Source organism: Phlebotomus argentipes, unplaced genomic scaffold (assembly GCF_947086385.1).
Source record: "Phlebotomus argentipes unplaced genomic scaffold, Phlebotomus argentipes genome assembly contig_15, whole genome shotgun sequence".
In the NCBI taxonomy this organism is placed as follows: domain Eukaryota; kingdom Metazoa; phylum Arthropoda; class Insecta; order Diptera; family Psychodidae; genus Phlebotomus; species Phlebotomus argentipes.
Genome location: NW_026776181.1, coordinates 3,022,509 through 3,044,833, shown reverse-complemented (window position 1 = coordinate 3,044,833; position 22,325 = coordinate 3,022,509). Strand labels below are relative to the sequence as shown.

The 22,325-nt window shown below is 37.4% G+C and overlaps 1 protein-coding gene across 10 annotated transcripts in view; it reads left to right on the top strand.

Annotated features, from left to right (window-relative positions):
• The window catches only part of LOC132262249 (uncharacterized), a 54,960-nt gene extending 46,763 nt beyond the window's left edge, over positions 1-8,197 (top strand). For 8 of the 10 annotated variants that reach the window (XM_059761456.1, XM_059761451.1, XM_059761452.1 and 5 more), the window contains one exon: positions 45-8,197. In XM_059761456.1, coding sequence (XP_059617439.1) covers positions 45-1,611 — 1,567 coding nt within the window. In that variant the 3' untranslated portion in view covers positions 1,612-8,197. The remainder of the gene's footprint in view (positions 1-44) is intronic. The other 2 variants (XM_059761459.1, XM_059761458.1) reach the window with 2 other exon arrangements.
• The last annotated feature ends 14,128 nt before the right edge of the window (positions 8,198-22,325 follow it).

The following is a 22,325-nucleotide window of genomic DNA, read 5'->3' as shown; positions in this document are numbered from 1 at the left end:
ATTGTGAATTTTCTGAATGTATTTTATTTTTATTCCCACAAAAGATATCGCGGTCTCTTTATGAACCCCAAAGATTCAACCAACATTCGATTCAATCCTCTGGCTGAGATGTTTTCGAAGGAGCAGGAGTTGCTGCTGAAGCGCGCAAACTTTTTCAAGAACACCTTCCGATACCCTCTTCACGCCACTCCGGACATTTTTGCCTCTACCTCAGCGTCCAGCTCAAAAGACGGAGCCTCAACTTCCAAGGACGATCGACGCAGTGCGACCACCACCTACGGGCAGTCCAAGGAGAGCCAGTCCAGTCACCGTTCCTTCCACTCACCCACCGCAGACAAGGTGGTGGAGAAGTACGACTTAACCAAACCTCCAACTCCCACCGAGAGCTTTCCGGGCAGCTCCAAGGATATACTCGATGACATCCTCCACAAGCGCAGTGGAAACTACCTCAAGGAGAGTTTCCGGTTCAATCCACTGAGCGGATCAGACCGTCGAGCCATGAGTCCCAAGGACAAGTCCTCCTCCTCGACATCCTCATCTCCAGCCATCAAGCCCATTCCGGAAACTCTGCTGCTGCAGGATGGCACAACCATTGAAGAAGAGACCAAATGCACCGTCTGCATGGCCACATTTCCATCCGTGTGGCTCCTGGAACAGCACGCAGCTCTTCAGCATGCCGGAATAGGCGCCATGGAGGAGAAGCCCTTTATCTGCGAACAGTGCGGCCAGTCCTATCGCTACCGCTCCGCCTATGTGAAGCACAGAGAGCAGAATCATCGCGCCAGGTTGCCCGCTGATAAGCTGTTCACGTGCGATGTCTGTGGCATGCAATTCCGCTACTTGAAGTCCTTCAAGAAGCACCGACTCAACCACGCTCTAGAGCGCCTGCACGGGAAGAATGAGAAGAAATACGGAATGGAGTTGGGCACAGAGGTCGTGACAAGTTCCAATGACGACGACAACGAGCTGAAGATCACGATCAAGGAGGAGGAGGATGAGGAGGACCAGGATGACACTGTGGACTCTGCCGGGGGAAATTTGTGCAATACCGATCCGTCAGCTGATGGAGACATTGTGGTGCCCAAGATCACCAGCTCTGCTGAGACGATCGAGTATCCATCAACCAACAGTGGATCTGCGATGAACGAAAGGGAGGTAAGACAGTTGAGCAGTCATCAGTCTCACTCTTTACACACCTTCCTCATAGAAATTCAACCTTCCTTTGCAGGATCACTTGCTGAAGAAGCGCATGGAAGTTTGCGCTCTGCCCACAACCTCAGTCAATTCCCTCCTCACTGCCGAGCGGATCCCCAGCGACCAGGCACTGGGTCTCAATCCCCAGGAGGCTTCGATTCTCAATTTCCTGCGCGTGGACGCCGCCGAGAGGCAGCGCGATCGCCGCTTCGCGTGTCCCTTCTGCGGCAAGTGCGTGCGCTCGAAGGAGAACCTAAAGCTCCACGTCCGGAAGCACACGGGCGAGCGCCCCTTCGTCTGCCTCTTCTGCGGCCGCGCCTTTGGCGGCAAGTCCGACCTCACGCGCCACCTGAGGATCCACACCGGGGAGAGACCATACCACTGCGAGGCGTGCGGAAAGTGCTTCGCGCGAGCTGACTACTTGTCCAAGCACCTCACCACGCACATCCACAATTCGCCACGCTGAGATGAGGTCCGGCGACGCCGCATCCTCGGCGCTCGCAGGTAATATCGTGACCAGCAGCAGTGGTGGACACAGATCGCACAAATGTTCAATGCACAGGACCCGAACAACTCTCCTCAGTCACACCATCAACCCTAGATCACTATACCAAAATTCACCATCAACTTAGGACGATATGATTCAAAGCAATAATTTACCAAGTGTAGACTCTTACCGTTTCTGCTCAAGATGAGTCCCTCCCGGGAGATAGAAGGACTGTTGTCAATGGATTGTTGGGTGGGCGAAGCCGGAAGTAAACGATAGACGGGATTGTAGTTACGGAGGGGTAGAATATCACAAAGTTATCAGTGAAACATCCGACTTAATAGGAAACAGTGGCAGAACATTTTTCTAACAATAGAATAGAAATATTAGTCAGTGACAACATAAGAAAAAAGGCTACACACAATTAAGGAATGTACACGTAAAAGAACAGCATATTTCCACATGACAATTGAGAACTTCTTCGTCATCAGTTTATTATTATTTACTTGTATTCGGCTCGAAACACCACAAAGTTAGTTATTTATTCGACTCAGTGATTTTATTTTTTCACAACAGTATGCATAAAAGATAATCCAATGAAATTGGAATGATTAACCAAAAATATGGATACGCAGATTGAGTTCAAAGTGATGATCATGTATCGATGTCCAGTTCTTTTACGAGTGCAATTCAACAAAGAGTAACGAGATAATTTGGTTTCAACTTCGAAGTAAAAACTTTTTACAAGAGAAGCATAAACAAACAGTTTTTCCGCAATTAATGTCTGTGATTTAACCATTAATAAAACAAGTGAAATAATTGTAATAGATTCAATTCTATTCTCTATTGCTGTGCGTGAGTGAGATGAACGTGTAAAATCGAAAACATACCCACACCAGAAACAACGAATAATAATTTTCCTTATCGCGCGATGACCATTGTGATGGTGACCACAAATGAAATCATTTCGAGCATCGAATTGCATAAAAGGATCCATTCAGTTTTACTCCTCATTCCCTTAGGAAAGAATTTAAAAAAAATGGAAATAAAATTAGGAATATGACAACGCGATAAAGTGTAATGGAAATAATAAGCACTGTGCCAAAATATCTGTACCTCTCACACGCAAACGATATTGAAAAGGTACACCTCATCGTAATGGAAAGATTAGAACTTGTAGCTAAAAAGTTAAATTTTCTCAAAAAAAAATTGCATCAGTGTCTGCATTATAAGTGTCTAGGAATAAATAAAAAAAACACACAAAATTGAAATTTTAATTGTCAATTTTACACTCCCGAAGAAGATATATTGAAAAATGTCTATTTTTCTCCTCATTCCGTGACATCACACAAACTTTAAACCTTTAAAGAAAAAAAAATTACCCCGGAGAAAATATAGTTCATGCGTGTATAAATGAATAAGTCGAAAGGAAATGCAAAGAAATCCACAGAAACTATTGTACAAAAATTATCATGAAATAAAAGATGAAAAGTAAAATTCATTCGCAGATGAAAAGAAGAAATATAAACAAGCAATACGATGTTTTCGGTGTTTAAATATTACCTAATGAAAAAAAACGCAACTAAAAAGCTAGGATATGAGAAGTAATTTGAAAAAAAAAATTATATTTAGAGTTTAAATGGCATATATATTGAACAAGAAAAGAAGATATTTGTGAGCGCCAGAAATATTTTTCACATTTTCACAATTATAAATGTCCAATTTTCTATATTACCAGAAATGACGAAAGATGAGTGACAAGATGAAGAAGATGAATTAGATATTAAACTAAATGGTTGACACGCAATTCAACGGAGTGATATATTACTATGAAATGAAAATTATATTATATTTATATAATTGAGTGTAATTTTAAGAAAGCTATATATACATTTGAGAAACAGAAGGAAGGATGAGAGCAGCGAAGTCTAGTGCACACATTTTATAGGTGTAAATAAGTGGGAAAGAGGTTTGTTGGCGAAGATAGACGAAGGATGGGAAAGAAAGAGCGAAAGTTAGAGCAAAAATTATTATTGAAACACTTTCTATACATGTTCCTATATTGTGTGAAAGGAATTGACGATGGACGAAATGATGAAGAAAACATAGGTAAAATATTTGTACATAGACTTATATAATTGGTGTAATTATGTGTAGTGAAACTTAAAAATTTAAGAAAATCCCAGAAACTCTTTTAGATATTTCGTGAAAATTGCACAACATATTCCCAAGTGGTGGAAAGCTGATATTGAAAAGTTGTTCTCATGCCAGAATGACAAATGCTTGGGATGTTAATTTTAATCTTTGTGAAATTTTCGAAATTATTCTTGATTGAGGTGAAGATTAAAAAGAAAAAAAAAGAAATTTGAGTGAAATATAAGATGAAAAAATCAAATTTGGAGGGATATAGACTTGGTAGTTAAATCAATTTCATTATCTTACCCAATTAAAAGAGTATATTCCTTCAGTATATTGATATAGACAAATTATTTCCTAAAAAGAAAAACACTTCTTGCAAAAGAAATATACTTTTCCTTTTGTCTATGTAATCACTCAGTGAATGGATGGATGAAAAACAACAACAAACGAAGACATAATCAACGAATAAGAAAATATTGAAAATGAAAACTAGTAAAAGAGAAAATATTGATCTATATTTTTGGGAATTAGTTTTCAATTGACTTCAAGTTTCATTTCATAGTGAAAAAGGAAGTGACATTGTACATGAAATATGGGTCAAAGGTTTCACAAAATCGAAAAGAAAATAATCCCAGACACATTGCATTTTCTTTTCAATGGCAATTGACTTGAACAACAATCACGAGAAATTTTCAATCAAAACTGCAAAGTATAAGTCTTTTGGAATTCACATTAATTTCTATTTGAGATAAAAATGAAGCACAACTACAAGATATTTGTGTAAAATCACAGAGAAAGAAGTCACACTAAATCTTCTTCTATATTGCTATAGTGATAAAAATTCAATATTTGTAATTAGAAATTAAAAATATTTGCATAAAAATATTATTATACATAATGACTATTGAATTAATATCGATGTTAATTGTCATACTTTAAAATACAAAAGATATTTGGTGTTGTGACTAACATTTTAACATATGTGTGTTCAAAAGAACTTCTATATTATATGGAAAAATTACAAAAAAAAATTGTATAATCATAGGAAAAGAAAGAATTATATTTATTTTAATTTGATAAGAGTGAAGTTTTCATTGTATTAGGTCTTTGAAATTAGTTTTCTCATCACATTTTCTATGAATTTAGGTCGAGATAAAGTATTCTGTGTTCCTTGATATGCCAGCTAATGAAATTCAAAGAACAAAAAAACGTATTTTCATGATAAACATTTCAATAGAAACGTCCAAACAATATAAAAATATTTTTCCATGAAATCTATGTAATGTTTCACATCAAGTACTGCGTGACATTATCCTTCTTTTATACAGACGCGAGAAAAGAAAATGTTCAACGATACTGAAAGGAGTAAATTTTTCAATTTTTGTAATAATTGACAACCACAAGTCAGATACACCGGACAGAAGTGATAGGAAAATGTAGGCGAAGAACGATAAAGAGAATGGCGAGATTAGGAATGTTTTAATGAGATATATTATGAGATAAGAAAATGAACAATTTGAACGAAGAATGTGATATTTTTAACAAGTAAAAAATATTAAATGAACACTAGAGTGGATTATAGTAAGATTGAGAAGTAATATTTTTAAAACGAGACTGATTATAAATAGAAAAGAAAAAAAATACATACAAAGATGATTAAAAAATTTACCCCGATCCTCCCTTCACGACATTTTGAAGATCTCATTGATTTTCTTTTAGACTTTTCGAGGGAATGTCAGTTTTGTGTTTTTGCAGTAAAATCGTTGCAATGAATTTTTGATTCAGTTGAAGTTCAGAAAGTGTTGCGAATGTGAAAATCTCTTGTTTCCATTTGGGTTAGTCAGGAGTTTTCGCATCTCTTGCATGTAGCAACTAATTCTTCATCTTAACTCTTGTTATGGGTCTTGAAATGAATACCTCTCTTTCTATGTGTCTATGTATAAATATTCATGTAGATACTTTTGTGGCACAGAAATGATCATAAATAGGTTCAAGAGAAAACTCACACATTCAATAGAATTTTTCCACAAGAACAGCAATATAACTATTCTGAGAACATTGCATGAAATAACCTCAGATTAACCGGTGCTATTATTACAACAAAACTATGTGATACATTGTTATATGAAGGATTTCTTTTTAATTACTTGAAACTCCCTCCAATTCTCTTAGTTCTCATCCGATTTTTTGATTAATTTTGTGAGAAAACGATTTTTTTTCTTCAGAAATCAACTCGTTCTTCTGTTTTTATTCTTACTAAATAAACTTCGATAAAAAAACACACACTCGTTGTCTATAGAGGTGAAAGAGAAAAATATAAACATGAAAATATAAAACACTCGACTCAAAATTTGCTTTTGGTGTATGTGAACTAAAAAAAGAACTTGAAAACTCGAAAAAAATTATCAATATGTATTTTAGCAAAATTAAAATTTGGTGTTTATGGCTATAAAAATTCGAAAAATGTCTAGAATTAAAAAAAAACATAAATCCATGTATTCCAAATGTATTAAAAAGTCATGAAAAAAGTAATATAGTCGATGTGTGTTTTACCTTGTCTCACTTATAAATTAAACAAGAAATTAAGCAAAAATAAGTGTCCCATCAAAATTTTTGCATTGCATAACTACTTGATGAAGAGATGCACTACCACCACAATATCTATTAATTAATATTAAATTAATTACAAAAAAAAATATATTGTAATCACAATATTTCTGTGTTGTAAAATTTGTTAAGCAAAGAAGAGAAAAAAAGAAATAAAAAGTGCAGCATAAAATATTAGTGAAGTGAAAAATAAGAATATTAAGTGTACAACTTTAGAAGTAATCTTATTAAAATGATATAAAAATATATATTAAACAAGGAGAAAGTATTTAGATGAAAAAGAAACACAATGGATGCCTGCCAATAAAAACCGTACCAACATTTTTTCGTTCTCTAAACAATTAAAGAAAAGGAAGTGTGACGAAAGAAATATACCAATAGTTTTATAAAATATTTGAGTATGAAACGAGAATTATTGTATGATAACACACCAGCAAACAAAGAGAGTAATTTCTACGATTTTTTAAACATAACAAATCACCCACAACAACCGCCAATAAAACTATACAATTTACTATATTTAAATATCTATTTTTAACAGATATTTATATTAAATTAAGCAAATGAATGGAAATAGAGGTGGAAAGGAAGATATTTTTCATTACTGTATAAATTTATGATAAGGAGAATCAGAAAGTTTTATTTATATATTTCAGTAATATATTTACTTTTTCTATTCTTAGTGACAAGGACAGTGAGAATTTGTAACAAAAAAAAAGAAATGGTGAGAGATGGACAAAGAAAATAGAGAAAAGTGTAAATTAAGATTATTGTATTTAGTAGGCAAACAATCGAAGGAAGAGGAATGATGATGGAATCAATCGATTTAGCAAGTTAGCCAACGGTGGGGGAACACGTTATCAATAATTTTACACAAAATTCTAATGTAAAAAGCTTTTGTTTTGCTCTGTTTTATTTCTTCTTTTTATATTTTACAATTATTGGCGAAAATCTGGCTCTGGTATCTGCAATTTTATCAGCAATCATATAAATTAAGTTGTAGAAAAATAAGTGATTATTGAGAAAAAAGGAAACATTATGAACCACGCATTTCATACAACGCAATATTTTCTATAATGACGAAACAAATGGCGTAACTTTAAAGCAGAGAATATTTTTTAAATAAATCGATCAGAATTATTAGAAGAAATGTAATACAACACAATATGTATACAAACTCAGGAAGACCAAAACCCAAAACTTATTTGCCACATAAGCAGTCAATTGTTTAAAAGATTCCTCTGTAATGATATTTCTAAAAAAAAAAGTGAACTGTTATAGATTCTTTTCTTCATAGATCTCCTTCACTATTTTCTCTTTATCTTTCATATATTGTTTGATTTTTGAACAGCGCGAAAAGAATTGAGGATGGATTTTTGATGATGGAAGGATAAACAAGAAATTCTACAACTCAATAGCAATAATTAACTAATTAATAAGTGTTTAGGAAGCAGATTTAGGAACAAAAAGAAAACACAATGCAAGAATGGTATTGTAAAATTTTGGAGTCAACAGCAATTTGTCAATGTGACACAAAAAAATTAAAAGATGAAAAAAAAATTGACGTAAGATACTTGAGTTAATCCACAGGAAGAAGGATTGAGTTTTGCAGTTGATTTTCTCTTTATAGACACCAACTTCAAGTATAATATAAATACTATTAAACATAAGTAAACTAAAGAATAATGATGATCACTGGAATGTGAAATTTTTAGCAATTCAAATCTTGTTGTAATAAATGTTATATTTACAATACAATATAAAAAATATACATGGAGTTTATATATGTAAATTGTGGACTTTTGATGGCACTTCAAAATTTTGTCGGGTCGAATTGTCCTTTTTCTTCTATCGTCACAACTTGTGAGGACATTTTTGAGCGAAACTCTGCTTTTGGGTTGAGATCTATGCTACAATTAATACATATATAGAAAAAGTGGAAAGCTTCCTCTCAAGCTTACCGTGTCCAGACTGTCGGGAGAATCCTAGGTAAACATATGCAGAAAGTGCTGTAATGAACGGTTGGGCGCTTTTCTAGCAGTTGAGCATATTCATATCTGTGTGTCTCGCTCTCTCTCGTTCACACTTCTTATGTGCACAGCGCATTCCCCTCACTCAACACATCGACAAAAGTGGGATTTTCACATTGAAGCACCTTCCTCGGCACGGAATACTTGCCAATGGTAAACAGGAAAATGCTGCCATGTTGAAAGCATCACAACCAATGCCCGAGCAACAAACATCGGCGAGCAAATATGAGTTTGTCCAACCTCCAGAGAGACTTCATGTACACAGAGACGAAGGCACACAGTGTGGGCGCAAAAAGTCATTCTCAGTAACGCACGAGCAAAATGAAATAGCAAGCAAATGATAGCCATGAGTTGAGTTCACAGGACATATTAATTTTCTGTGTGGCCCAGAACCACCGACAGGAGGGATGTTTGCACACCTTTTCTTTGCAGGACCAGATAGCAATTCGAGATATGTTAGATGAAATGTGCGGTGAAGGTAAAATAGCGTGTAAAATGACTTCTTTTCACCGGGAGAACACTCTTCTCTCACTCGCACACCTCATGAATATGAATTTTCACCGCGCGACGTTTGGGAAAATTGCAAATCTCGCACGTTTTTCTGTCTCAGTCAACAGAAATTCTGTCTTTGCAATAAATCTTGCTATATGGAAATTTCCCACTCTCCTTTCTCTCTCTCTCTCTCTCAACATAATATTTTAGGGTGAATATACAAAGAGAAAAGAGAAGATCTCAATACGTGATGAAGATGAAAATGGTATTTAAATAAAATTATGATCAATCATTTTCAGGTGACTTTTTCGCACATTCAATGTATGCATAAACACCTCCAAGGTTAATGTTTTATGTGCAATAAATTGCTGTATTTTATTATTTTCTGTTGGATGTGTCGAAAATGTAAATTATGGATGAATATGTGTCTCTGTCTCGTGGCGTCGCGCCACACTCTTTTGCCGCCCGAAAGAGGTTTGCCAAGCGAGAGTATAGCAAAATATCCATAGCGATACAGTAAGACGATGTATTGTCCAGATTAATTTATGACAGAGTATCTCCTTCAGACTTGCCTTCTTTTAATACTTCTTCTCGGGCACTCTTTCTCTCATCACTGCAACAACCCTGTTGACTCTCGCCCGTTAGTCCTTTGAGGAGATTCTCCTTTCTTTGACTTTGCCTCAAGTTCATCAACCACGGGAATTACTATGTATACTTTTATGGATACAGATTTGTTTATCCGGTAAATAAAAACGCAATTTTCACCAAAAGTTCAAGTTTAAATTTCTTTCTTCGTGTACAATCTCAAGAGAGCCTCTTCTATCTCACATTCTCTCACAATGGCCAACAGTTGCCAACAAACAACCAACGTTGTTTTGCCCATCAGAATAAACTTGAACTTTGGTGGTCGGGAGAATTCATTTCTAGCTTGGCGTCATGATGAGAGTTTGAACCGTAGCAGAACATCAGGAAATAATTAGTTATTGAATAAAAGTACACACGCACAAAAAGAGGAAGAGCCGAAAAGGGTTGAAAAGAGGAGCGTGGGTCAAAAAAGGTATTTTTATTTAACACAAAATCCCCACTTTTATTTTGGGGCTTAGTGTGATTTCGATTGGAGATTATTCCATAATTAAAATGACATTATGGTGAACAGTACAAAAGCACCACAAACATTTGGCTACCGAAATGCTCGCTATTTAATTTTGATTGATGACCCCACTTGCGCTCTCTCACTCATTCTCTCACTCGTACAAATCATCAGAAGCTCAAGCACATAAAATCTACAATAACACCCATGATGCTCAACATAAAACTCTTCACGCCGCAAGAATACCACCTTAATTTGAATATATAAGAGAGTCACAAGTCACTGTCCGACGCTTCTCCGAGGGAATCCAATTGAAATAATTATGCCCCAACCGAGAGAGAAAGAGAGAGAGATAGGGAGAGAGAGAAGAAACTCCGCCGACTCAGTCGCTAATCATCAAAGAGCTCTGCAACACAACACAATTCCTTATCATTGGCAATTACAAATGATATTTTTCGGGTGTATTCTTCATCATCACGTGTAGTCATTTGCACCGACAAAGATTCAATTGTGGATAATCATCAGGAAGCTGGAAAACCCTTGAGATTCACTCACGAACCCCAGACAATGAGGCATCTTCTTGCAGGCAACAAGAAGTCTTGACCGCATGAGTTAGGAAAATAAACAAATGATCAATTGATGATTGAGTTCCTCGTACAAATTGTTAAATAAACAGAAGAAATCCGTGTGGTTGGTTGTGGCTTTCGTTATGTTGAAAATTTACGACCTTTTCATAAGATTTACCCACCGCTAAGCATAATTAAACAGGTTTTATAGAATCATTCTCGCGTCACAGGAAATTGCTCAGTCAGCCAAGTTCTTCTTGTTACATAAAATTGCATAGATGTTAAATTAGGAGAGCCGCCGAGAGAGTTTTCACTCTATGCATAAATCCCCGGTAAATACAACAATATAAGGAATTTTAGCAATTCCTTTTGTGGCTTTTGCCGTCCTCTCGAAAAGCTCTCTCTCTCTGTGTGGGCCTCAATATAAATATTTAATAATGATATTTTACCTTGCCGCCCAACGGAGTTGCTGAAAGACAATCTACCTTCGCCAGTCTCTCTATTATTTATTATACGTCTGAATTTACTTTTTCTTATATTTTTCCAGGCTCACGTCTCCAGGGAGAATCATTTGTCCATTTCTTATGTCTCTTCCCATAGAGGATGAGTAAAGAAAAAGGATCCCAGACTACAATTGATTTGATCCCTGGGCATGGCCAATAAATGAAATTGACGACGACAAAAGGGCAGGAAGTTTACGCAAGAAAATGTTAAGAATGAGAGAGTCTCTCCCAGGCAGTCATTTTTATATAAAAATGATGTGCGACCCTCTATCAATGGGCCAACGTCTTCCGTGTCTAAGGCGCTTTATCGCCAGGGTGAAGGAAATGGAAAAGAGAGTGGAAAGCGCGAAGGGTGTCGTCTTAACAGTGGAAAATATCGATTTGTTGTGAATGGGGAGGCCAAAAGTGAAATAATTCACTGAAAACCACTGACAGTGTCATTAGCACGTAATTTATTGCGGAGCATCTATAAATTTATCCAACTCCTTCCACAATTGTCTCCCTCTGACAATTGTCATGGGTATCCTTAAAAGGAGGGCACCTGTCTCATTGTCCACCGCGCGAAGGGTTTTCCTTTGATCGCTGAGCACAGAATGAGGGTGAAATTGGGAGAATGGTTTTGAAAAAAGAACTAAAAGGTAGCCGCAAATGAGACACAATAAAGCATATCCATTTTTTATTCTCTCTCTCGCTCTCTGGACGATCTCCCACCAAAAACTAGATGATCGTAAAATAATATTTCAATATATGTGAAATGCGTCAAAACGGAAATGCCTCAAGTTCTCGAAAGACGGTCGCCCTCGGGCCAAAAGACATTTTCGGCGGTGGTGATTTGATCGTATTGCCCGAAAAAAACCCCACACACAAATATCAATAAATTTGGTATATTAAAAGCACATGATTTTTTGTATCATCCTCAGAGCCGCGCGTTAAAGAAGAAGTGAAAGACGCGATGGTGGCGAGCAAAAGGAGAATAAATGATATTTCTACTCCGTGGCTCTGGCACAGAATCACTTGGATCGAAAACAGCTTCAAATCGGTACAAAGAAGTCATAAAGTTAATTTATTGATTTATTATGCAGATATTTTTATTTCCATAATTTTTAATTTGAATTCCAGAAGCGCTAGTTAAAAGTTTGTATAGTAGTGGCTATATTATGCATATTTGACTGCCTCGCCTGTCGCCCCTCGTTGCCGAAAATACACATATCCTCGACATTATTCCGGCTCTCCAGCATGGATATAGTCTTGCTCGTCATGCTGCTTTTATGTGTAGCACCAGAAATGTAATAATTTTTATGGCTGATATGATTTTTGTGTGTCTTCGGAACTCCTGAACTTTCAGAGATGCCATTTTAGAGACCATCTGAGATTGAACACTGAAGCACGTGTTGCAAAAATAACTTTATATTGACATTTCAGAGGCATTAGATTTTGCATAGCCAGAAAAATTTATGCTAGATGAAAAAGATCATCCACAATGACTTCGATAAGCAATCAATTGGCTTTCTGGGACACAAAAATTATTTTATGTCCATTAATTGACTGTGAAGATCACTCTAAAGATTAATGAAAATTCTCTCAAGTGCAAAGTGTGAAGGATCAGGGATAATTTTGCGATCCTCTGTAAGAACTTGTGAGGGAAAATCTGTGTGGAACGAAGGCTGTGCGCGGAAATCATGATAGATTGTGAAGGAATGGAGACGATGACACACGGAATGGGAGGCAAACGGACAGAGAAAGAGATGGAAGAAGAGAGAGGAAAAGACATTAATTATCAAATTCGGTTCGCGGACAAAAAGACCACTAATGATAACTTATGGTCCGTATTAGAATCCGGAGGCTGGCTACCGTGTGACGCTGGCGTATCAAAATAATAAAATAATTATGTGCAGATGCGGATTTAAAGATATGTGTGGAGAGAAGATTTCTCTAATTTTATTACTTACTAATTTTATATTTCCCATGTCTATCTTATAAGGCTCCCTGATTTTCAATCTCATTTTTTTTACCCTCCGCACACACACTAAAATTTCCCCGATTTTACTGCGCATCAGCAATCTTCATTTAGTGTGATGATGATTTTTTTTAGGGGTGTGAGAAGCTGTAAAATCAACAAATTAATATCATTTTAATTGTTAAGCCACGCAGACACTTTTATTGGTCGACTACTTGAATTTCTTCTCCCAAATGATTCCACGCGGGGAGACATAAAAGTGGTAATTCAAGAAGGAGATGTCCCGATCGCGATGATATCCAATTCGTAACTGAGCATGACAAAAGAATTCCTCAACTTGGCTCACACAACGCCAATGAATAGACTCAATTTCCATATATTTTTTATGAGTTATCAAATTAATTTTCCCTCCCGAAAGAAATTCTTCGACTTTTGTTAAAATCCAGTCTTTTCTTCGTGGCGGTTTGCCAAAAAATTCTGTGTATACAGAATTTTATGCTATCAGTCGAAGAACTTCTCCAGCGCGACTTGAACATTATCCCAGGCGTTCACGGAAGCCTTATGAGAGTCATTTTCACGTGGAAAATTGTGGGTTGTGGGAAAAGTGATGTGGCTTCGAGTGGAAATGTGAAACTTTCTATTGTAATCAATACACACCCGAACTCAAACTCTACTTTCCAGTGGCCAAATGGCATGAAAAGCGAGAAAATTCAATCACACTGAGAACCCAAGCATTCACCTTCTCTGTAGGTGGTGGGAAATTCTCTCAACTGTGAAATTACTCGTGAATTAGATGAAGACAAAAATAAATTCGTTGGTGTTTCAGGGGGCGAAAGCATCAAGCCAGAAAAAATACAACTTTGGGAGTTGAGGAGAAAAAAATCATAGTGAGAATAGAGTGTCTGTAGCATCGAAAAGCAGCATGTTGCATCCCAATGTTTAAGCCCTTTTTTCAGCTCCTCCACCCAACATGCATTTTATGGAATATTTCACTCCTATTCAGCCTCACACCATTCATGCACTATTGAGAATGCTCAAAATACCAAAAGTAATTGAACAACAATCACCAACTGGATACAACATTTTGACGTGGAGGTCGTGTCTCAGATAGAAGGTAGCACAGCTCACAATTCTCTGCAGTTGATGAATTTTCACCACACAAAGAGACACACACACCCCAGAAAATATTCCTCTGGGTGGACTCTCTCCTGCCCCGAACAATGGCAGGGGACAAAAGATGATGGAAAAGAGATGTAAAAATAAGATGTGCGGTTTCCGAAGGGGCGGTCGAGGGTGTTCACTCGCACTCTCATTTATTTGGCCAACACGTCATTCAAGCTGTTCTACGGATCAAATAGGTAAATTACCTGGAATGTGGCAAAGTTTTCGTGGCGGAGCACAATCGGCCCCCTGAGCTGCTACTGAAATTCACTCCCTTGCTAATTAATTTCCTTCCATCTACGAGGATTTGCAGCTTTGGCAGTATTCTAAAAATATACCCTCAGACTGTGGATGGAACTTTAAGAAGATGAATTTGGTGCAAAATTTACAAGAAGAGTCAGTTGAATTTCTTATCTATGTGTTCATTCGCCCTTCCCACACTATTCACATCTTCAACTTAAAAGAAACTCCGTAAGGACGTCTATTGATACCGAATTTTCCGATTTTCAATAACTTTTCCATCCCTTCGTGACTGCAATTTGTTTACTCTGGAGGTCATTGAGATTTCCCTCCCAGAATCCCATAATCTGCTTGAAGAAGTGAATTTTCCCGCCACGCCGGGATTGTCGATTGATTTATAGAGCGCCATGAAGGGGACAAAGAGGCAAAAATCTAAATAATAAATAATAAAAAAAGTATATATCGTAAAAATTGTTAGAGCTGCCAGAGAGGAGAAAAAGTCTACAAGAGGGATTTATAAGGTCCTTTTCCTCTACACTCAGTGTCCTGTGTTATATCATTTTTTTATTTCTTCCATCCATTATTCACAATCTGCACGTAAAAAGGTCGATGGAAAAAGTGCATGGCTGAAAAATTTTGATCGTTCAACTACACTTTTGGGGATGGCGAGGGAATAACGATGAAAATGTGTGGCGGAAGGCAGGGTAAAAATGGGTGCGAGGAGTATAAATTCACGGTATGAAATCACTTGGGTGTACGAGGGTTGAAAAGTATCATTCACACAAGATTAGGATGCTAATGCCATCTGAATGGAGTTCCGTTTCTATTATTGTTACGATGAAAATCACGGGGTGATCGAGAAATTGAGAGAGGCAAACTTTTGCAGATGAACAAATTTTCATATATATATTTTTCTCCTGATGTGCAAAAAAGTATCTCTTTGTTCGTAATATTCGGACCATGTTCAACTTTTTAATACGCCAAATTTCACTCTTGCCGTTTTCTCTCAATAGATTTTCAATTGATTTATAAATTTGCTACAATTTGAATGTGCCGCTTTTGCCCGGTGGAGTCAAACGAAAAAACCTATGGTTAGAAAAAAAAACGTGGAGAGAGAGGAAGAGGATCACGATGGAGAAAAAAAGTGTTGAATTCAAGTGCGGAGCACTCAACATTTCCACCCCGTTGCATCGAATTATGCTCGGGAGACTCTGAGATTCCTATTTTTCTTCACTCAACCTTCCATCTCTTCGGGAACTTTGTCCACAGTTTTTTTTACACATTCCTTTTTTTAACACATATATAGCATCTTTCTAAAATGTAAAATGTGCGGGACTCTCTTTTCTTACCTCCATTCTCGCATGATACAATTTATATTTGAGTGCGCGCATCCCTCAAAGTCGTCCCACAATGAAGGGCAAAAAAGAAAGATTCCCACCTGAAGAATAATTGAAGAACTCATCGGCTTCACATCTTTTGACAATATACTTAAAAGGTGTCTTTAGACTACTTCTTTTTATCTCACTCGTTCCCGATGATTCTTTTCTTGGAGAAATAGAATAGAAAGGTTCACATTTTCCTTAAAGAAGTTCCACAAATTGGGTGGAGAATGATAAAACACAGACATTGCAATTAGTTGGTGGTTTAATTTTGCAAAAATGCCTCTGTAAATAGCATTTCCGTTGAATCCCTGGAGCTTTTCGTCCCTTTTGTGTGCACCTCAATTGGCCAGAGTTGATGGAAATGTGACATGCAGGATATATATTGTGAAAATGTCTCCTCTTTCACTCTCTCATTCACCTCTCCAATTCATGATATGTTGAGAATTGGATGCCTCAATGCTGTGTTGATATATTCGTAATAATGAATGACATACACCCACTTTTGTTGGCTATGCCTCCAAACATGATTCAATTAGCAATATCGAGGAGGGATGAAATGTGTCACACAAACTGAAATGTGTAACGTGACATGGTGGAGAGATCGGCTTAGAAGATCACTCATAGACATTTTTTGCCGTCCTTTTAGTCACTCCTCTGGTAATGCTCTCATGCCCGTCTTTATGGGAGGAGATGAATATAAATTTATAAATATCGAATGAATGCAAAGGGGCGCGGATGTGGGAGAGCGACCGAGAAGGAGGCTACCAATTGACAAAGCCACTGGCAGTAGGAATCCTTATTAGCCGCAATTTATCCAATATTTATTGGCGATGCCAGGATAGTGCTCGTGTTGCTTTTATTGGCCCCGCAGAGACACCTCGTCCAGACCATTTTGCATTTCCATATTCCGTCTGTCTGGGGGACTTTATAATCTCCCTCGGAGACTAAACCAGTGTCTTATGGTTTGATTTTTATATGCTATGGAAAAAAGAGCTCTTTTGTTCACAACTGCATTCGCATCAAGTTCTTGCATGCTGACGATTTTTTTTCGGCTACAAAATTCTGTGTAATATGTAAATTCTCGGCGAGTGGACAAGAAATTAGCACAACAATGTTTAATATGATTTGTTAGTGTTTCGCACTGTCGCCATGCGTGAAAATCTTATTTTTTCTTCACCATGGAAGCCAGAAGCAAGCCAGAATAGATTAAGAGATTGGCGATGGAAAAAATCTCATGGTTGTGGAAGAGGAAATTTTTCAAGTATTTCCACAAGTCGAGATTTAATTTTATTTACTCGCGCACATTCTGATACGATAAAACTTTTAAGTCCCATATTTTGACACTTGCTAATCACGGATAATCACATTTACGTTTCTATTCTCGTTACTTCAACTCTCCTTCTCTCTTTTATTTCCGCAGCCACATTTTGGCTCTTGCACAGATGGCGCATCGTGATGGAAAAACAGGCTGAATTCGAACACTTTGCGATATTTTTTTGGCTGTTTGACGAACGATTAATGATTTGGCGCACAAAATAAATTGCAAAGAAATACTGAAGAATAGACTTTACATGCAATTTCTTGTCAAAGTGGAAGATTGAGAAATGTAATTTTAATTATAAACAACACTCAGTCGCTATTCAATTGAAATCGACACTTTAAAGCCTGTCGAATTCACAAAAAGAAGCATTTTCACCGTTTATCACTGTTACCTCAATCACATCAATTAGTGTCAAATTGCACCATCGGTAATTTCTTCTCAAATTGCAGTTACTGTAAAAAAGCAATACACGAAAAGGTCCCTCGTTTTTTTCTCCAACGGACTATGGAAAAAATTATAATTTTTGCCCCGAGTAACAAACCATCAGCGCAGCATTAACAGTGTTGCTGAAGGTGTCTCTCCATGTCAATCGACAAGCAAAATTGATTTGAATTTCAAAGCGCACGGAGATGAACTACTTCCCAAACCATCACGTGAAAAAATTCTTGATGCATTTGTCGTGTGCATTTGTTGATATCTCAAGAATTTGAAAGGTCTGACAGGTCAGGCGGTGATAAAAACGCACCAATTCAGAGCGACACAAAGAAATTTACCAATTCCGTGTGTTTTTATCAAAAAATTTTCTAGTTGTAACGCATTCTTCTCTATTTTTTTCCATCACATTCAACTTTTTTTTTTCTTCCACCTTAAGATGGGTCCGCTGGAGGCCGAAGGAAGGCAGAAAGATGTTAGAGAGGAAAAAAAAGTGAGAGATGTGAATGAAATAAAAGGAGAAAACTTCATCTGAAGCAAATTGAAGAGTTGACAACATCGAAATGTGTCAATCTTCACGGAAACATGTATAAAATGTTCAGAAAAAAATTGAGAAACCGAAAGTAGAGTCAGCACGAAATTTCTAAATCGTCTGCAGAGGTTTCGTGGAATGAGAAATTCCTCAACACCTTTTTGCCTTTACAGCAAATTGTTATCGGAAGAAGTGAAACACGAGATGCATTCAATTGAATCTGAAACTGACTGAATTGAGACAAATTTTGAGAAAAACATTTGTCATTGCATGAATTTTAAACACAGAAACATTATGTCAATGTTTTGTTTCAAAAATGTGACAGAATTCTGATTGGTAGTGTTAAAGTCACACATTATTCGTCTTCATTAGCGCCTGGAGGTCCTCTCAAGCCAATAAATTGTCTATTGACATTTCCGGTTTATTAGAAGAAGAGCCCACAGACAGAATTCCGAAAGAAGTGTTTGGCAAAGTGTAATGAGTGAAAAACCGAGTCAAAGAGTGAGAAAAAACTGACAAACTATTGATCAAATCTCAGAGATTACGTGCATCGAAATTAGTTTCGTCAGCCCAGGATTAATGTCTCGAGGTCTTGAAACAAATGGTCAAAAGCACTCTGGAGTGTGAAAATGCTTTTCTACTAATTTACCAAGTGTGGGGCCTTTCAGTTTTTTCCCGAAGAGGATTTATCGCACTTCCTCTTCTCTGAGCAACAATTGCCCAAAGTATCAGTGGGTCAATTGACTTTTTCATTACTCTCAAGAGGCATTAGCCCAGTTATAAGATTACAAGACTCTATCCTCAAGTTAAGTCCAACCGCAATATTCATACGCTGTGTATCGAGAAGAAAAGGATTCTGGACTGAAGATGGAGGAGTTTTCAAACACCATGCAATGAATATTGCCAACTATACTGGAAAAGATATTCATCTTCTTGAGGGTGGGAATGCTTAGAAGGCTTTGCTGCAAAATAAACATCTTTGTTACTCTCCCGGGAGCTGAATCTACCCCTAAGATTTACAGATCCTGCTGCGTAACCCCTTTACAGGCTCAATATTCCTGAGAAAGACATCTAATGCCCATGAGAGTGACATATTTGTCTCCCGTGTGTGGTCAGAAAATCAAGACAGTTTCACCTGTCAATGGAATTTCTCTTCTGTCCATATCCCAAATTATTGCTGTTAAATTGGTATCAACAATGAAAATCAAATAGAATCCGAACCGCATCGAATCCAACCCAATATTCCCAACATCAAAATTACATATTTTCCCCGCTCTCGCACCTCACGATAATCTCCATACGCAGCATTTGCCCTTGCCGAAGAGAAGGGATATATTCGACAGAGAAAAAACTCGTGTGCCTACAACAATGCAGGGAGTGAAACCAGAAGCCAAATCTATGTTATGTGACAACCCACTAATCATCTTCGACCTGGAAAATATTTCTTCTTAATAAAGCACACACCAAATCCAGTCACAGAGAGACGAAAAAATTGGTCAGCTTAAATCTCTGCCTACAACAAAATGTTCTTTTCTATTTCAAATTATGCTTCTGACGCAATAAATTAGGCGTACGATCGCTCTTTGTTGGTAGTTTTTTTTTCTGCTGGACCCTTTTATCGAAGAGTGTATTGAAAATGTTCAGTAATTTTCCGTCTCAAATTAAATAAAAAAATCTTTCCAAAAGTCTCATTCCGATCCAGTTGTTCAGCGCTTCTAACGAACATTTTCCACGTGGCTTGACGGACTGGAAAAATCTCTCTGCGATTCTCGTCGTGAAATGAGTTTCCTGCTTAATGAATTTTTCAGGTGAAAAGGCCAAAAGAGGGTCGATGGGTGGACGGGGGAAAAAAACGCTAAGAAGGTAAATGATTTTTGCTTCACCTTTCTCACTGGGACAAGGATGATCCTGGCCGGGCAAGAAGGACTCTCCGGTGAGTCGATTTGTTCCGCCCAGTGGTGGTTCCGATTGTGTGTGAAGGACACACGCGACACAGAAGGCAATAAACACAGCTTGGCGATTGTCTAATCTGACCACTAAGACTCAAAGTAATGGGCGATTATGGGCGTGAGGGGGGCGGCTAAGCCAAATTACTTATTATACTCCCTACAACACTTTTGTCCTGTGTATTTTTTCACGCTTTTCCTCCTTCAATTTCGCCCAAACTTTCCGCAGCGGGACGAAATTCATTTGCATTCTCATGGTTTCAGGAGGAGACAAGGAACATTCTCCTTATTTCATGTCTCATTAGCTTGGTTCTTAGCCTTCCTTGCCTTCGGCACTTACATTAGGAACCTTGTTAGTAACTCTAATTAAAAATCGCTCTGCGTCTGACACTGCAGGTTAGCCTTTCAGAGGTCATTACCTGGCGATGTGTCCTTACAGAATAGAAGGTAGCTAAACTGGTGGTTTCCACCAGAAAAGATGTTGCTCAAGCCACATGTTGAGCCTGAACTTTTCTCTCTTCTGCCTAAAGTATCCTGTTGCCAAATCCACATGGGAATTTCCAGCATTTCAGATTTTTCACTTGCCATAAATCAAATCCTATATATTTTTCGGGAGAGATTCAGGAATGTTAGCAGAAGAGACGAGATTGACAGTTTGCATTGCAATAAACCCCTTTTCTCTGCACCCAGTAATGTTTTCTTTCCACAGAACTGGAATAATGGCTCGGAGCTAAAGACCGAAGAGTCCCTCTGAGACAAGGGATACTTTATTGCCTCATTTGCTGATTCAATTGTTACCGTCGACATTATCCTAATGAGGTTTCTCACCCTATAGCTCGAGATTTACTAGCCGACTTTTGGCTTTATGCAGACTTTTCGTGTCAGGTAAGCGTTTGCAGAAGTTTTATTACACTTTCCAATGCTACTGAGGTGACTATTTCTGATCTACATTCTGCTTATAACACGTGTAAAACACATTTTAAGGAGACAGAAAACTTAAAAATATTTTCCACTCTATTTTTAATATCTATTCTGTAAAGACTTCGTGAAGAAAATGCAATGATTCATGAAAATTCATATAGCAGAATGTGTTTAACAAAAAATGACTTACAACAATATTGTCACAAAATGCCCTCAATTAAAGATTAAATCAAAATATACATCGTTACTTAAAAAGTCAATTTTAATACTAAAAATTGACGTTAAACTCCTTTATCAGGTATACATTTCACTGCATTATCCTTTGTTTCTCTAAAGTTTTATCCTGGATAATCAGTTGACTGATCTCGTTTGATGCAGACCAACTTCCGAACTTCCCTCAATTTTCCACATAAGAATTAAACTATCAATTAACCCCACCGCAAAAATGTCAATAATTCCCTTCCGGATTTGTGATTTCAATTCACAGTTGAAACGTCTAATTTTACACAAATCGATGGACCACACACCGAAAATATAACATGTATAAATTTATGAAATGTGTAATTATTTCAACGTAGGCTTACATTCAATTTCAATAGCGAAAATACCTCATCGTCTCTGCCTCCCCAATCAAATGTAAATTGAATGTGGGAAAGAGACAAGTTGTCCCTGTTGAAATATGGAAAAGTTTAATTATACAATTCATCACTCATGCTCTGAAATTATATTGAACTCCCGTGCTTTCAATCAACATTGAACAACTTTCTCTTGCACACTTTTTGCCCATCTCTTTCGCTCACGCGGGGGCGAATTTTCCGGGGATGAAAATTGTGGGTATATTCAAGAGAGATGTAGAATATTGAGGAAGAGAAAAATGAAAATGCCATACCTCAAAATCATTTCTGCAACATTTTCCACTTCTGCGCTTGATTTTTCCTCAGCAAGACCGCTTTTTTTCCTTCTTCTCTGCTTGTCACACACACCCTTCATGATATATTTTCCCATTTGGGATGAAAATGATGCTTTTCCCGCGAGAGTGTGTGAGTGAACCGGGTGCGTGATTGTACATAATGTACATTGCGGAGCTGACTGCGAAGCGCAACTCTTGAGGGGCGGAGTTTTCGGCATGAGAAGGAGAGGTAGCATTGCTGCCGTTCAGTGTTGTTGCTGTTGATTCCTGGGAAAATTGTGTGGAAGCAAACGGTACTTGATAGGCACTTTTTATCGCTATTTTCTCAGATTTTAGCTGCAATTGTTGCACAATACGGCAAAACAGTAGCTAAATTAGCAGAGGATTCGAAGAACCATTGCAAATTGGAGGAAAA